General features: G+C 35.4%; 1 protein-coding gene across 1 annotated transcript in view; it reads right to left on the bottom strand.

Annotated features, from left to right (window-relative positions):
• Nucleotides 1–3,917: 3,917 nt before the first annotated feature.
• The window catches only part of LOC128210298 (erythroid differentiation-related factor 1-like), a 39,800-nt gene continuing 25,463 nt past the window's right edge, over nt 3,918–18,254 (bottom strand). Inside the window, exons 15-22 of the mRNA XM_052914564.1 lie at nt 14,998–15,198; nt 14,126–14,326; nt 10,622–10,851; nt 8,560–8,712; nt 7,148–7,300; nt 6,476–6,623; nt 5,647–5,884; nt 3,918–4,723 (exon numbers count right to left, since the gene is read on the bottom strand). Of these exons, the coding sequence (XP_052770524.1) occupies nt 4,525–4,723; nt 5,647–5,884; nt 6,476–6,623; nt 7,148–7,300; nt 8,560–8,712; nt 10,622–10,851; nt 14,126–14,326; nt 14,998–15,198 (1,523 nt within the window). The 3' untranslated portion in view covers nt 3,918–4,524. The remainder of the gene's footprint in view (nt 4,724–5,646; nt 5,885–6,475; nt 6,624–7,147; nt 7,301–8,559; nt 8,713–10,621; nt 10,852–14,125; nt 14,327–14,997; nt 15,199–18,254) is intronic.

An 18,254-nucleotide genomic window follows, 5' to 3' on the forward strand; every position in this document is an offset into this window, starting at 1 on the left:
TCATTACTTCATCAGGAATCACGCGAGTATGTACATGTCATTTGGCGGTTGAAGTTTAAAAAGACAAGCGCCACCGTCGATTTCATTAGTGCGCATATAGGCTTTGTAGCTAGTGGATTAAAGCATGGATTTTACCTCCGTGAATTGGAGCACCACAAATGTTGTAAAATCCATCAGAAAAGGTGAGATTTTATGTTAAATGATAAGTTACTGAGTCAGTGTGTGGAGTTTAGCATTGCTGGCGAACGGCACAGACTGAGCATTTCACATGGATCAAGTAGACGGGGTATATTCACTGGCGTAAAGGATGTTGGGTATTACCTTGTGTTGATTGGGATATACGTGGCTATAGTTGTTCAAAGATGCAATTAATGTTTTGTGTCAGGATATTTGCATAATCTGTTTCGCATGAACATACTTCCTTTTAGCCATTCAAATTTTGGACGAGGTGTTCAAGCGCTGTGGCCAGGGAGTCGTTTGTTTGGCTAAAGCCAGGCGGCCTTCTCGCACCATTCGTTTTATCGTGGTGCTGATTTTGTTGCCACTGACAGGATTTCTTTCAAAACATCGTTTCTGATGTTTGTTTAAGTCTCTTGACAGCTCGTATGAATACTGTGAATTTGTGATGCAGTAACCTAACTCCTTTTTCTTCCCGGCATTGTATTCGTTTATGTTCCCATTTTTACAATGCCACGGGTAAAATCTGGGAAAACTGAACTCGATGAACTGTATGATTATACTGTTTCAAACAAGATATAATCTGCCGTCAATTCATTTGACGGTGGTGTCCCTAAAACAAAGCGAGCGTAAGACGGGAACTAAGGACTCATACACAGTGTTACGTGTTGTGTGTTACTACATTGTATTTTGATTTTGGTTCCCGTTATTTGCTCGATTTGCATTAACAAATATGTCGAGTGGAACGCCATCGTCACATATGTATACATAAAATCCCGGAAAAATGACAGCCAGTGGTCGTGATAGAACGCACTTGGGACGATTTTAGCCTTTCACCTTTTTCAATTGAAGCGACTACTGCTGCCATCGTGTAGATCTTTAACAGTTATGATGGACGGACTTTCCTCACTTTTAATACTGTACAGCATAGTGTTTATCTTAAACTGCATTTTATGTTTAAATGGTCTTATCTTTTGTAAAATGCACTTTTTATGACAGTGTGGCAAATCATTAGGATTGTTTAAACTAAGATACTGACGGCTGGAACCCTTCAACAAATGTTGATACATGTATATGGTCAAATAATAAGCCCACGATTTGAACAGTGTCTTAAAGGTTAAATTGTCTCACAATTTATTAAGAGTCCTTCTAATGCACCAGTCAATTGTAACCACGGCAGCCCCAGGTTCGGGGGTATACCGGAGATAGCCGGGGTAATGGGCCGTGTTTTTAACTTCCAGGTGGTACCCCAGTGCCGAGTGAATGCGGTGGTTTTTGTCTTCCCGCCAAATATTGCGGGGAATGGGCCTTACCTAGAGTCCCTTGGGTGCAGGGGCATTTGGCGGGGTTTCCACTGGCAGTTCATCCCCACAGGGCGGGGACTTTGCCCGGGCTTGGCTGGACCCAAAGTCAAAAGTCCCCGCTATTTCCCGGACCTGGGGGGGGGGGGCGTGGTTACAATTGACTGGTGCATAAGCGAGCGGCTTTATTGTCAGTTCTCTGTTTTTTTCTTGACTAAATTGGCCAGGGTTCGCTCTAAAACCAGGTTTATACTTAAACTGTACTTTGTTCTGCAATTTCGGTATCAAAGCGTAAAATTAATATAAGTGTTTTCCGATGCATTACCGTGAAGATAGATAATTGGTCTTAAACCATGAGCGAGTCCCTTTAAATAGCAATTTTGTACCAAAACGGTCGTCATCACATAGATTAAAAAGCCTAGCCCTGGGTGATCAAGCTATGTGGTATATAGTAATACAATTGAAACGAACTATTCTTTCCATATTTGTCGCCACGGCAAATACATCATGATCAAGGGTAATTGAAGAAACATGCCTGTTAAATTGATTGCCGAGAATCGTGACTTCGGTTTCTGGACAAGATCATTAATTTAGAAATTGTAAATCAGCAAATTACGGTGATTTTCTTTAAGTATCATGATAGCTTAAACCATTTTGACAGATCTATGTTTTGTAGCATATTTGATATTTATATAAATATCATGTTAAGATGCAATTGAACGAATTAAATGCATACGTGTCCCTGCGTTATTGAGGCAAAAGCTAAAAAGACACAGATATGGTTGACTACCAGTAGGTATCAACCACTGCTGTGGTCATTACTGTCAACAACAACCTCATATTTGTCAGGTTAAGTGCAGTGACTAGCGCACTCGCTGCTCATTATGACGGCCTGGGCGCATGTGAGTTTGGTTTGTGCTCACCAAGCCGGGCAAGTTGGTTTACCCAACAAAACCAGACCACACTCTCACGCAACCAGATTGACTAAGTGTTAGTTTATATAAAATTCTTAACAATCGTGTTAAATTAAAGAAAAAATAAAATAAACAACCGTTTTTCCTAACTTATCAAGATTTCTTCAACATTTCTAAGTCAAAATTTGGAAAAGAAATATTTATGTTCAATAGGTAGATTTAACTAAAATATTTTAGAATAATAATTTTATATCGTATGACCGACCATTGAGATTATCTTATATGGAAAATGACTAAGGTTAAGAAATGACTTAAGATTCTTTATTAATACTGAAGCTGGACATTTCCACTTAAAGTTTACTTTTGCTCTCACTTGACTTCTTGGCTCAATGTTTTTACTTCAACAAATATATCATTTCATTATTATTACAAACTGACCCAACAAGACCCATTAAATATCAAACCTCCATACATATTTTAAAAACATGTTTATGTAAACTAAACAACAACAAAAAACAACAAGTAATAAATAGATAAAATCATAAACAATTTTTGCTTCGGGGGAGCGCTTGTCTTTCCTCAGTAGAGCGATCTTGAAGTGTTCGATCTCCTTGCAGTCTAGCTCTCAGCAGAAAGATCTGAGCGTAAGGGTTAATATGTCAAAGAATAGCCTTCGCTCTTTTTTATACACTTACCATATTAAAAAGACAACTTTTTCTCCACTTGTTTCCCATTACAAGTTGCCTATTCAAAAGGTCAGCCTTGTATGCATGCTAATATATTTCTTCCGCATATATTTGAAAAGCTTCCTTTTTTAAGGCTTGGTTCACTCTCACGCTTGTTGCTTTTAAATTGAGTCTTAAATGCATCAAAATGAATAAATTCCGTACCATGTTCATCAAAGACAATGCCACGCCGCTGTATTTCCTTTTACCAGTGGTTAGACATCCCAGCAAAATAACGAATCATACCTACTTAAAATATTAATGTCCGCTCTTTTGCTCTAGCCGGGTCTTTTTATATGTGTACAGCTCGAAAAGAGTCACTGTTTGCACCCATGTAATGATACATTACACATTGTACACATACATTGAATTTAAAAGGAGAGTATTCAGTTTGATTCATTTCATTATGCATATGTCTATTCAAACTGTTGCTGTTGTTGTTTTTCGATAAAATAGAAAAAAGGCAATTTAATTATGGTTGTATATGTCCTTTTAAGGATAAGAAAAGTTACTTCCCTTGTAGTGAAATTTGCCATTAATGACTCATTTTAGATTTGCACATGATGCATGAGGGGACGTTTTTTTCGTTTCAGAAAATATTAAGAGAGAAAAATGTTTCAGTGCAAACAATGGCAAATTTATATGGAAAAGTACCGATTCTGGTCCTAACCTCCGCCTAGTTAGTGGCCTTTCTCGTTAAATTTTGAAAAATGAATGCGTCCAGTGTGTTGCGATAACATATTCTTCGATCGGCACCTTATTCAGGTATCATCACATATAAGATCAAGATAAAGTTTCATAAAAGCAAGTGTATGCATTTATTATTTAACATTCGCTGACAGGTAACTATTCACAAAATATGCCATGTTTTACTAATGTACAAGTACAAAACTTAAAAAATGCCGTAAACATATTGCACCAATAAGCAGTAGGTGGTTTCAAGATAAACATAAATATTGATAAAAACAACAGGTCCGGTTAACTCTTTATCGCTAACTTGAGCATTATTGCTCTTGAAAACAAACACTTCAATGGTTGATGAATATTGGACACAAATTATGGAAGCGATACGTGGGTGTAACGAAGAGTTTTATTTGATTTGACATTGTGGTCCAGACAACCCAGGTGACCAATAAAGGTCATGGCTGGCCGTAGTTGCTTTTATTCAGCAATACACTAGTAGTGTATTTCATTAACGTGGGTTAACTACAGTAAGTACTAAAACCTAATTAATTTTAATGCTGCTTACTTCAAGTGCTTAGTATCTTATTCGATTATACCAACAATAATTGATGATTAAGACTTAACATAATTGCCAAACACTATAAAGTTAAAACTGTCCACTAAAACATATTCATCATCACCGCCGAACCCATAATATTATGAGGTATATAACTTTCTATTGTTTCAACACATTAACGAATGTCTAACTTCTAAATCTTTTTGTAGAACTTCCTGGTAGAAGCATGTGACCTGAGTGAGGACAGTGAGTAAGAATTTACACCTAGATATCACAGTGGCGCTATCACTGTCGGCCTTGCCATGGCCTAAACTGGCCGCATATAGTTTCTTCATGTCATCAGCCTTCGAACTTGCCTCCTTTCCACTAAAAATATAAGAATTAAAAGTAAGAAGATCTGATGAAATTATATTGACTATCATACAAAGGCATGCTATTTTAAATACATTTTAAACAATTACATGTAGTCTTATCATTTTTAACAAATACACGTATGCTTATAGAAATTAACTTTGCAATGTTTTAAAAAAAGTCATGACATTATGAAATAATTATGAAAAAGCCCAAATTTACCATTAAAGCAGAAATCTGATCATTATAACATTACATTTTGTGATATACAAACTTCAATAAGAAACTGTAAATCGAGTTCCTAGCGTAACACAATGTTTCCGATTACTTGGACTAAGTGTTTTATCAAACCCTTACACAAGAAGGGCGATAAGTCTGATGTAAAACAATAATTACAATATGGAGAAATAACTCTGTTAAGCAATTTTTCGATTGTTTTACATGTGAACTTAATCAGCGAATATCAAAATGTTGTGAAGACAATAATATTTTTGACGCACAATTTGGTTTCAGTTGATGCAGTTTTTACTCTTTACTCATTTAAAAAAATATGATTGCGATAGATTATTTCGATTTCATATATCGCCATGCGGTATCCAATTTAGACGGTAAAAACATATAATGCTACGTATAACACGCAGTATGAACCAGCCAGTTAACTCTAGTGTATAATATTGTTATAGTTATTTTAATTATATTAATAACGTAGAAGGCTTCAGAAAAGGGGAAATAATATCCCCTATTACGTTTTCTGTATACTTTAGACACTTGTCAATTACTGTACAAACTTCATTTGAAGATTATAATTATTTCACCTGTAATAGTATTTGACAAAGCTACAAGCTATTGTGTTAGAGATAATAAATTGTTTCAATCACAAAATTTATGATAATGTTAAGGAAAAAATCAACATTAAAATTTGATAAAAGCAGTCTTACCTTTTCCTAGAATTGATCTGTTTATACACTTTGACAAGCTGTAGTAGAGTATGTTGTAGCTTTGTTTCCATAATAGTTGATATAGTGTGAGATTCTTTCAACAGACTGGTTTGCTGGTCTGAAGTTTGATTCGAGTCTTCTAGTTGACTTGTTAAGCTTTTTAGCGACTCAGAACAATCTGTTAGACTGTGCAACATGTAAAGGAGTGTTTTTAGCTGATGCCTTGGTGCTGTTTGACCTATAAAGTAGCGAACACAGAATAAAGGACATGCTTCCGTTAAAGGAAATCTGGTAGTTTATGACTCACTAGAAATGGGCTAAAACTTCCAAATTAAAGAGTCCTTAAAAACCCTTTAAACATTTTGGAGAAAACTTTCAAAGGTGATAGAAGTTCAAAATATCGTGCCAAATTTACTTTTATAGTCACATTTTCGATCAGTGATAAGTAAAACGAAATATCTGTCCATCAGTCTATGAAGTTGGCAAGTTAAAGTTGCAAATTATTTAATATTAACATGATCGTTAAAATTGGTAAAAAAAACACACAGACAGATCTTTCGAAAGTAATAACCATTTCCATTCAGAAAAAAACTTCCAAAATTTCAAATTCGTAATTGAAGCTGTTTACAGTAATTACAATACTAAAAAATCATGAAGATGACTTTGGTTTCATGGGTCATTAAAAGTTTGTTTTTATCTTAGTATTACCAACAAGCACCACACAAAATTCACAAAAAGCTTCAGATTTTTCAGGCAAAAATTGCAGCGAAATTTACATGTACCTGAACAATAATTTTACAACTGTCATACGCATAGAAGTTGAACCCACCTGATAGACAAAGATCAAGCAGTGCGATATACTCAAGCTGGGTCTGCAAGTGTTCGTTATAACATTCCATTTGATAGTATAGCTTCAACGCCTTCTCATAGTGGCTCTCCGACAGTGTACGTAGATGTTTTCTCTTCTGTTCTGTATGCTATGTGAGAGTAGGTTCAATACTGGTTAGTTCTTTTGGCCAAAAGGTAAATTATTTGGTTAATATTTATTTATTAATTATATCTCACCAAACAAAACATTGCAATGTTAAAACTACCAAAGAGGAAATAGTGGTAATCTATTGGGACATAGAAATGTCAGAATGTTTGGAATTGACATTTCAATGGCTCAGATTTCAGATCAGATCAATCCCTAAGCAAAGCGCAATACAAGTATAATTGATAAACACCAAGAGCTATGCGGTGTGGTCACTCGTCTGTTGTTGTTTTTTTTTCAGTTGAACAAGGGGCAATTAACTCATTAAGTATTTCAGTCAGTATTATGGGCATTGTTATACATGTGTGTATTGAGCGTGACAACATGTTACATGTTTACCATTTTTAATTTGATTACACCATATTTTTTTTATTTACTGCCTAGGTTAAAAACATGCACGACGATGCTTGCGATGATCATAATACCTCATGACTTGTGGAGTAACCTGAATGCAAGGCCGATAATTACCTCATCTCGTAGAGAGTTGTGAAATAATGAAGCCAATCTGTGGTTAATGGTTGCAGCACGGAACTGGTACATTGTCTGGCTGGCAAAGGAGGCATTATCCTTTCCACAATATTTAAGTGACTGGAACATCAGGTTAACCACCTCATTTTCTACCTGGTAAGGAGTGACAGTTTGAGTGGATTTAAAGATGAAGTGGTTAAATCTATATTTAAGCAGTTAAAACTCTGGCATTTTACAACGGCATATGCCTTAAAGCCATGTGTATTCAAAGGTATGCATTCTAAACATTGAACACCATGACTTTACAAAGGTGTTGGTACCTTCCTCAGGCTTATTAAAAAAAAGATGGCATAATTAATTACTTGATAGACTACCATCCGTTTAACCATCAGTTAATCAATCATTAACACTTTACTAAGGTGTAACTGCTTGAACTCATTAATTTATGATCCTCTGCATACATTTCAGAAAGAAATTAATAATAAAGGTGTATAATTGCATCCCTATGATTATGCTGCTATTCAATTTTTGCTTAACTAATTTACCTCCAAGGAGAAATCAATTTTGCTCCAATGAGATTTCACACAGGGCATAACAGAAATCCTATCACACAATTGATTTTGTAACCCCTTGGTTAAATTACGTGTAGGTGAGTTTTTGAGTTGATTTTATAATTTAACCTGACACCCAATGCAAGATTAAACCCCCCACTTATTTCCCCTCCCACGACCAAGGTAAATCCAGGGAAGATTCATTGGATGAAAAAAAGGTTTGTTTGCTTTTTTGTAATAGAACTGAAACTTGTGTACATTTATGCTGTATAGCTAGTTGCTTTATAGAATTAATTGTGAACAAAGCTTTTATGAAAATAAGCGGAGATGAATAAAGTTAAAAACACTTCTAAAATTGTTTTAACATTACTTAGATGTGCTAACAAACAACATATTCATTTAAAGTTATTATGACAAAGTCAGTCATTCACGACAAGGTAAAATTACAGATTTGAATCACATTTAATGTATGGCTTGTGGTAGAAAAAACATGTCAGTTTTTGGTATACTCACAGTATAATACCTTGAAATTAGGTCATTTTTACGTTCTATTCCTACTTTCAATAGTTTATTTAAAGGTAATCATTCAACAAAATAAGCAAACAAACATTTAATACATGTTGGGGCTATTTATTTTTGTTATCTTTTCACTTGCTTTGCTAACGCTCAAAACTTATATAAGACTTGAGCATCAAACAGATTGCAAGGTCGCCAAATGGGTCTGATTGATAGGTAGGGGAAATAAGTTCAACACTTCACTTGCAACCCACTACCCCCACCCCTCTGCATTCCCACTACCCCCACCCCTCTGCAAGCTTTGCAATTCCTCAAACCGTTTGCTGATTTCCCTAGTTTCTATACCTCCTCCTGTCTCACGGAGGTCAGTGGGGCGTAGTCTTGTAGAAGGGCGGCCATATTGAAATATGTAGTTGACAACTCCCAGCGGACAGATTCCACCAAGTGCTTAAATCCTTGGTTACCGAGTTGGAGAGCGGTTTTGTAGCTGTTTATTGCCTGTAAGTAGATGTTTAAGGTATAATTTGTGGTGTTAGTGCAATGGCAACTGGTGCAATGACAGTGGTGTTCGGCCCATTACACCACGTGTTTGAAATAATAAGCTGAAGGTGTTGAGAACATTTAAGTGCAAAATATGACTGTTGCATTTACAATTTGAGGGCTTCGAGAAGAGCAACATCGGAGTGACAAAATAAAATAATTGTTTATTGATTATTTAATACAGTATAGCAATTAACTATTTATGTGCTTTATAGCCCATGTGTCATTGTTATTTCAATATATATTTAATCATTTAAATACAAGTACTGTATTATCCATTAACCTTTGCCATTTTCAATAAAAATCATCAAAACAAATATGGTGGCTGCCAATTTGACTTGTTTTTACTGCGTCCAATCCATGGTATTAGAGGGTCTCAGTTGTTTTTGCCAAAATTTTCTAGTAAGTTTTTGCCTGCATCCTAGCTATGCTAACGTTCTTTAAACAGTGATTTACGGTATATTGACAAAATGCCAGAAAGTGATATCTTTAAACTGTTATGTTTTTTTTTCTTTTATAATTAAGGGAATGGTACAATATCATCAAGGGTCCTTGGAGCAGTCTCGTACATGTACCTATGAAATATTTGAAACCAGACCCTTATGCCATAACACAACGGTTTTGCAAAGCAGACCATTGAATGAATGCCCATGAACGGAGCCATCAGCATGATATTTAAAATTCAGATACAGTCCTGTTTTAACTACATTGTTTTACAAATGGCTGGGTGCCATTATTTACTCAAGGGGAATCAACAGATTTAGGAAGATCAAAACAAATCCAAGCAAATATCAGAGTGTTGCAATTGACAGCTTCGTGACTTTTGAGGTTTGCAAAAAGATTAGCTTTAATTCTTTTTACGCCTTGCTTGCAAATAATAACTTAATAACGATAAAGGTCAACCTCTATTGCAAAATGTCATCATTGTGTGAACAAGCTGTATTATTACACCACTTCAAGGTAAGAGATGCTATAAATAGTGTTATGCCTCAATTTTTCAAAAAAAATAAGCACAACAAATTTTTCAAACGCAACAAGATTAAGTATCTGCATGTGGCATATTTCATTAAGCCATATAAAAAATTCATAACTTAATTTTGATTTTACTGAGTAAAAGTTAGTTTATTTGTGTTTATCATAAAATATATTTTTATGTCCAAAAACTATTAAATATGTGCTGTATATATTTCATTGCCAGCAAGGTTGCCAAGTTCCGTGTCAGTATCAAAAAGAAGGTACGAATTAAAAGGCAGACAATAATATGTTTCATGGTGATGTTAATCTATAGCACTTCCTTGGTGGGTTTCAAATTATTATCTCTGAAAACTTGGACAACTTGTTTTTTTTCCAACACAGAAAGACAAACTATAGTCAGTTACCTTTATCAACAGGAGCTGTCACAGACACGTGATAAATGCCCCTGATTGTGCCATGTCGGACAGATAGCATTATTAGAGCACAAGAGATGTTTGTTTTTTATCTAGGCCCCCCTTATGGCAGCCAATAAGTAAGTTCACATTTAATGTCTGAGTGATAATTATAACCAACATTGCTACAAGACTAGGACCATAGGAGAGTAGCTATTAATTGGACCTTATGCCCAATTGAACTGGATCAGACAAGTTTTGGCCTCCTGACCAACGGACCAATGGATCGATGTTTGCAAAGCAATATACCCCGATTTCTCCGAAGGTGGGCATAGTTAACAAGCAGAGATCTGACACATGCTGTCATTTTATTGTAATATTCACTCTCCAGTTTAACCTGAAAGCCAGTGCCACCAGCAAATGCACCAAGGCGATCACACCCCCTCCACCTCACCCCAATTTTCTTTCATCGAGTGCAAGAGTGTGACACATGCTGTTACCTTATTGTAATATTCTCTCTCCAGTGGTGTGAATTCCTGCTTGTTTCCAATCTGTACAGTGTTTGTGTAGGTCTGAGCAATCAGCCTCATCAGGCGCCCAAGGTTACAATGTAACAAGGCTTGATTGGCTTTGTCTTCTATGCATTCAAACACCCCTATACCTTCTTTTAACGCCTGAGAGGCTTGATCCCATGTTGTCTGCATCTCTGTCAATGATTTCTCCTGTAGATCTGAAATGGCACCTTAGAATCAGATGGCAATGTGAACACCCATCATTCTCCATGCTTGACTTCTTAACTTCACTGTACAAAACAGCTCTTGTCAAATAATATGGATTGTACTTCTTAATTAATGGTAACAGAACATCAAATATGACAGCTTTATGGTGTGAACATTGATGTCAAATAAATGAAATAATGTATTTGTGAATGTGGTATTTATACATTTGTATCTCCATGTCATTGTGGTTTGGGCCCTTGCCTTGTGCATTTAAACAAGGTTGTTGTTGTTTTTTAATTTTCGGCCACTGGGCTTGTCTGTAGAGTTTTCATTGTATTAATGCCCTATATGAAGCTTACAAAATTATGAAGAAAAAAGAATGTCTCTGGGTGATGGTGGTTTGGGTCCTTGGCTTGTGCCTCTTATCAAGGTTTTCCTCAAGTTAATGCATACTTTGATTAGATTTACCTTTTGCATTTTATCTTTATTAAGGATTGTTGGGATAAGAGGGAGGTTTGTGCACATAGACTGGTTAAAAACCCCAGTAAATTTACATTTTACTGACTGTTCCAAGGCGGTACTTAACAATTCGTGATAAACATACCCAGTTTTTTATATATATAGTATGTATGCACTGTGCTGTTTGTGGAGTTTTGTGCTATTCTTCCATGTTTCTTGTTTCAAATTGTAATTTTATGTTCTATGTCCTTGGCGTTTACCCAGTGCCATTAAACCGGGTTTATGTTTAAACATTTTGCTACTGAGCTTGTTTCTGTAGCTTTTTGCATTAATATTATTTTTGAATTTTAAACAACTGGGATTGTCCCTGTAGTTTTCATTGTATAAATGCTCTAAATAAAGATAACAAAAGACGCAGAAAAAGAGTGGGCAAAACGTCCATGGTTGAATGATGTGCCAATCAACAATAAAGGGAGATATCAAATTAATCTGTAATAATGGGTTAGAAATGTAATGGTGTGGATCCGGACTAATCTCCAATAATGATTATATCATTCTGTTGCTCCCAACAATCTGAAAGCAAGGCTTATATTTCTAACTTTGTAAACGAAAACAAGTCCTGTTGAATAAAACGTGACATTTTTATGTTTCATAAGCAGCATTGTATTTGTAGTTTTTTTGTTTTTTTACTGTTATTTGGAAATTATCCATATTTAGTTCTTCTTTCATTTATATTATAATCAGTTTTATATTCAATCTGTTCGCATGGGTAAAAAAAAATCACACTAACATAAGTGCTGCGGCATGACTTGTTTTTACTGCCCATGTCACATTTGCTGACTTCATTAAATCCCATAAGGATTACAGATTGAATTGACTTCGCTAAAAGCACCTGCAATCTAATTCAGACATAAAATCCGATTAAATCTTATTCTCAGTGGCACAATGCATGACTTTTTTTTGGAACAGATAAAGAACTTCAGTAGGACTGTTAAATAACAACGGCATTTGTCAGATTGACCAAAACTGATTAGCAGCAAAACTTCAAAACAAAAGTGAAAGTCTCTAGCATTTAAGAACGCTTTAAATACACTAAATAATGGTTTAAAAGGAGTTCCTGATTTCTTCATAATACACATACGAGTGGTAAGACTAATACAAGTGCCCAAAATAATCAAATATTTTTTTCTTTTCATTTTTAAAGTTTGCTGAATAGAGTCCCCCCCCCCATTGGCATGTAAAGTGTTCTCCTTGACACCTTACTCTAAAACCACAGGAATGAAATATCAGTACATAACTAGATACTTGCAATACTTTTGTACAGAAATGTAAGCCATCGAGAAATGATAAAAGCTGTTGGCAATGTCATAATTATATCTACAACTATGTCTTGTGGGACACTTAAGATTAAAACAAGGAAGTAATCAATGTCTGTTTTCATGAACTTTCTCACCAACTTACCACCCACAAAATGACAAGATTATCCACAGGCATCATAAACGAGAGACAATCCCCAAGGAAATTCTTGTCATAAAACTCACGACATAGCTGCACCAACTCCAAAATTGCCAACCAAGGAAAGTTTTCAAGCTTAAAAATTAACATAATGACAATAACAATGACAAGAAATTGTTGGCTAAATGAACATTGGCAGGTGGTCTTAGGGAAATTAAAAACCTTGACTGTAGAGGAAAATGCTTTATGGCACCATTTGGGACACCGGTGATGTTTTCATTCTTAAAAGCCAGCATGATTATACAATAAAGCCCACTCCTTTCATACCAAAAAATATTGCAATCATGTCTACATATTAAAATACTGCAAGTTTTTTTTATCTTCTTTGAAACTTATAAAGGGTTATTTTGAAACTAATTCATGGGAGTTCACAGCGCCAAGTTAGCAGATTTTAAATGCCAATGGTACACACACCGGTCGGAGACACACAAATCATTTTTGATACATAAATATGACACTGTATGTATGATATAATTGTAATTATCTCTTGTTTTTTGACTGATGACATTTTCCATTATTATACCACGCGTTACTTTGCCATGTTAAATTCTCATATACCCATCATGAGCAATGTTATATTACCACACCCTGACAATACAGTTTTGACCCTAGTTGACATGATACTTCACATCTCACACGTGTTTAAAAATATACATTTTTGGTTTCCCAAGTCTGAGTCAGAAAGTGCTTATTAAAATATTAAATCTGTAACGTCGGATGCAACTTCTTGTGTATCAATACTGTCTTTGTTACATTTTAAGACTTCTATCAATTGTTACAAAAATTATTACAAAATAAATCATTTAAACTTAAAAGTTGTGTAAGAGTGAAAGGATTATATGTAATAATGATCGGTATAATAAAATAAAAAATTGCATGTCTTATGAGCTTTGCCTCGGGTAACAGTATTTCCCTCATGTTAACAAAATTGTCTGTCAAACTGGAAGCCAAGTGTATGATTCATGCTCTTGTATGCTTTTGATATTATTAAAATAAAGAAAAAATTTTTTGGTCAATTTACATTAATATATATATATAATATAAACTGCCTAATTTTTTTTATCTTCTTTATCTACAATCTAAACGCTTTTAAATGATACCAAAACAATATGGAGACAGTCTGCAGACATCAAAATTTCACATTATTGTACAATAAATACCTAACGGCAACTATAAATAATTGCTAGAAATTCATCCCCGCCCACCTACACTTCGTTCCGCAGCCCCTTTGATTTGATTGACATGAAATAAATTTTGAACAAAATTGCAACAATAAAAACTAGTCAAAACGTTATAGATTATAAAACAAACCTGAGGATTCGAGGGCATTCTGTGCTTGTTGCATGAGACAGACTCCCAGCTCATTGTACGCATTTCCTTCACGTTTCACAAGCGGCTCAAACACATGCTTGTTCTTCTTGTTACAGAGCTGAACAGCCATCTTGTAACATTGAACACAGCCTTTCAGGATGTCTGGCTTGCTGGATGGTAGGTCAAACCAAGATTCAAACTCTGAAATAGAAAACAGTGCCATAATTTGAACAACAGCTGTCACATTCACGGGACAAATGCCCCCAATTGGGCCTTACTGAATGGATAGCCATTATTATATCACTTTAGAGGTTTGTAAAACATGTATGCCTTCCTCATTGCAGCCAATCATTTATTTCATATTTAATTGAAAGATAAACAGAAAGCTTCTTGTGTCACTGAAACCTTGACCTGTTCAATGTAAAATCAATAGGTCATGACCAACTTTGCTACAAAGTTTGGAGACTTTAGGCCAAAGAATATTCTATAACTCAATCGGACAATCCTTTTGTGTTCAAGGTCCCAACTACCATGACTGTTCACTTATTCACTTTATAATGACCAATCACCCTACCAAGTTCGAAGACCAAAGGCCCAAGCATAAAATGTATATTTTCATATAATTTTCACAATGAACACACACCAGTTAATGTCAATAGTATCAACAAAAGAGAGTAACAGATCATTCTACAACAGCTGTGACATTATGTTTATTTTGCAAAATATCCTCTGTTGTTTTTATTCATTCAAACAAGCATGCTTGATATTAATAACAGACTTGGACAGTAACAACATTTTGAGAGTGGAAAAACTAGTTTTACGGGACAAGGACAAGGAAGGCAAAGAATATAAAAGTTTAAAAGAAAACTCACCAAATGTCTCGAACTCTTTCTCAGTCATTTCAAGTATGGCACATTCTTCAGGTGGACTGGTTTTCCAGATTACAGGCCAGTCTACAGGAAGCAGGCCAGTTTTGAGGAGACCCAGTCTTGCATCTCCAAGGAGACCATAGAGTGAGGACAACAGGGCATCATTCTCTTCAGCCTTGTGGGGTAGAATCACCTTCAGGGCACCTGTCAATTGGAATCATATATCAGGTATGGATCAATGTAGTGCTTGCACACCAAAAATGCATTTCTTGCAATGGGAAACATATTTCTTGCAACCAAACATGCGTTTCTTACAACCGGACATGTATTTCTTGCAACCAAACACATATTTCTTGCATATTGGACATGTGTTTCTTGCAACCGGACACATATTTCTTACAGAGTGAACATGAGTTTCTTGCAACCTGACACATAATTATTTCTTACATAGTGAACATGAGTTTCTTGCAACCGGACACATATTAGTGAACATGAGTTTCTTGAAATAACACCTATTTCTTGCAAAGTGGGCATGTGTTTCTTGCATATCAGACACATATTTCTTGCAAAGTGGACATGTGTTTTTTGCATATCAGACACATTTTTCTTGCAAAGTGGACATGTGTTTCTTGCAACCAAACACATATTCCTTGCATAGTGGCCATGTGTTTCTTGCATACCAGACACATTCCTTGCATAGTGGACATGTGTTTCTTGCATACCAGACATATTCCTTGCATAGTGGACATGTGTTTCTTGCATATCAGACATATTCCTTGCATAGTGGACATGTGTTTCTTGCATACCAGACACATATTCCTTGCATAGTGGCCATGTGTTTCTTGCATACCAGACACATTCCTTGCATAGTGGACATGTGTTTCTTGCATACCAGACATATTCCTTGCATAGTGGACATGTGTTTCTTGCATACCAGACATATTCCTTGCATAGTGGACATGTGTTTCTTGCATACCAGACACATATTCCTTGCATAGTGGCCATGTCTTTACTGCATACCGGACACATATTTCTTGCATAGTGGCCATGTCTTTACTGCATACAAGACACATATTCCTTGCATAGTGGCCATGTCTTTACTGCATACCGGACACAAATTTCTTGCAAATTGGCCATCTGATCTTGATGATTCATGTGTATCTGACACATGGCTTACGTAAATTTATTCTATGATTTTGTGCAATATAAATCCTGACATTTCAAAATTAAAGGATCAAATCAATAATTATGTAAAAATAAAATATTACCAAATTATTCAAACTAAAATAAATGCAATATTTCTATGAACTATTAGCCATCAACTTTAAATTACTGCGCGTTATGCACCAGTTTATTGTAACCACGTCCGGTGTATACTGGGGATATATAGCCAGGGAAATGGGCAGTGTTTTCACCTTCCAGGTGGCTCGGCAGTGCCGGGTGAATGCGGTGGTTTTGTTTTGGCACTAAAAAAAAGCGGGAAATGGGCCTTACCTAGGGTCCCTGGGGTGCGGGGGCATTTGGCGGGGATTTTATCAGCAGTTTGTCCCCCCAAGATGGGGATTTTACCGGGGCATGGCTGGACCAAAAGTCCCCGCTATTCCCTGGACCTGGGGGCTGTGGTTACAATTGACTGGTGCATTATGACAACAGTTTTAAAATTAAAACATAGGAAATATATAAAATTATATAACAATGCATAGGCATTTTTATTGGTGTAATTCATAAAAGCTGCATAATTTTATCTAACATCACATTTGGTAGAATTAGAAATTCATAATATATGCAAGAAAAAGTATGAATCAAGTGTTTCCAGTATGGATATGAAAATCCAACCCACTAACAAGCTCAGCAGCAAAGCTGGTAACTCTGCAAGCCTCAATTTCGGCTTCTACATGTTCCCTAGCTAGGATTGGATTTTCCATCCACACTAGAAACACTTTTTTTTTTAAATATTGACCATAATATCTGAAGCAAAAAACACACCATTAATGTCCCTTTTATTAACTTATTTCCCTAAACCAGTTAAGAAATCGGAAAGTCATTGTCATGTTAATAAAAAATCTGGACTCCCTAAGAAACATTATACATTACTGCTAAATTTTAATTAAAGGTATCACAATAATCAGGCCGATATTGTTTGTGAGATGATTATTTGCCAGATAATTAAACTAATTTGACTGAATTCCATGAACAACAAATTCACAACTCCTCGGGGGAAAAATCCCAGGTTTCTTGGAAAAGAACATTTAATTAAGCTAGGTGTAAGAACAATGTGAGAGATGATCTCTCGGGCAATGCCACACAGAACGGTGTTAAAAAAATAATTGTGTCTTTTCAACAAAACAACAGTAACAATGTTAATAGGGGTTCAAGCAGTTGACAATTGTCAATCCTGGAAGATAGTCTGGGTGGGTGGGGGCGGGGGTCTAGACTTTTTCAGACTTATGAATAATACAATGCCCTACTGAAGTCCTAGTTCGGTCTAAAGTTTGGATAAATCAAACATTTTAAATAAATTTTCAATAACTTTTAAGTAGAATTAATTATGGTAAACAAACGATTCTCTGTAAATATACACTGGAAAATAGGAATATACATTCATGACAATAACCGACCTTTAAATGCACATAAGAATTTGTAATAGTCAATTATAAATAAAGTTTGAAAAAAAATATTATTAAAATGTTATTTTTGTTACGTTTATTTCTTTGACCCACAACCTAAGTGTTATGGTAAGACAGTCGTCTCATTTTTTTTCTTTCTAGATACCATTTTATTTCAAGTTTTAACATTGGGAGTTTGGGAATACTCTGTGAAAAAAAAAACCGCTTACATGCATTTGGAACTCCTCGGCCATTTTTATTGGAAACAACCTCAGATGTATACAATTATGCTGGTACATCAGTTGAAGTAAATTTCTAAATTATATTATTAATTAAATGTAGTGTTTAAGAGTTGTATTTATTGATCTAAGTTTAAATTGATTACCAGTGAAGTGTTTTATTGCAAACATAATAAAGATTCTCAATAGTAAAGTCATAAAGTTTAACTGCTAAATAAAACTGTGTGATTTACTTGCAGCACACTGAAACATACCACTTTTTGAGTATGTAAACCGTCCAAATACATCAAGGTTATTTCGATCAAAATGGCCAAGGAGTTCCGAATGGCTTACATGACGTCTATTGACAAATTTAGGAAGTAAGGTTCATGTCAATTGGTTATATTGCATGAAAGAAGCTTGCAATTGCTATCAT

The sequence above is a fragment of the Mya arenaria genome, chromosome 12 (assembly GCF_026914265.1).
Source record: "Mya arenaria isolate MELC-2E11 chromosome 12, ASM2691426v1".
In the NCBI taxonomy this organism is placed as follows: domain Eukaryota; kingdom Metazoa; phylum Mollusca; class Bivalvia; order Myida; family Myidae; genus Mya; species Mya arenaria.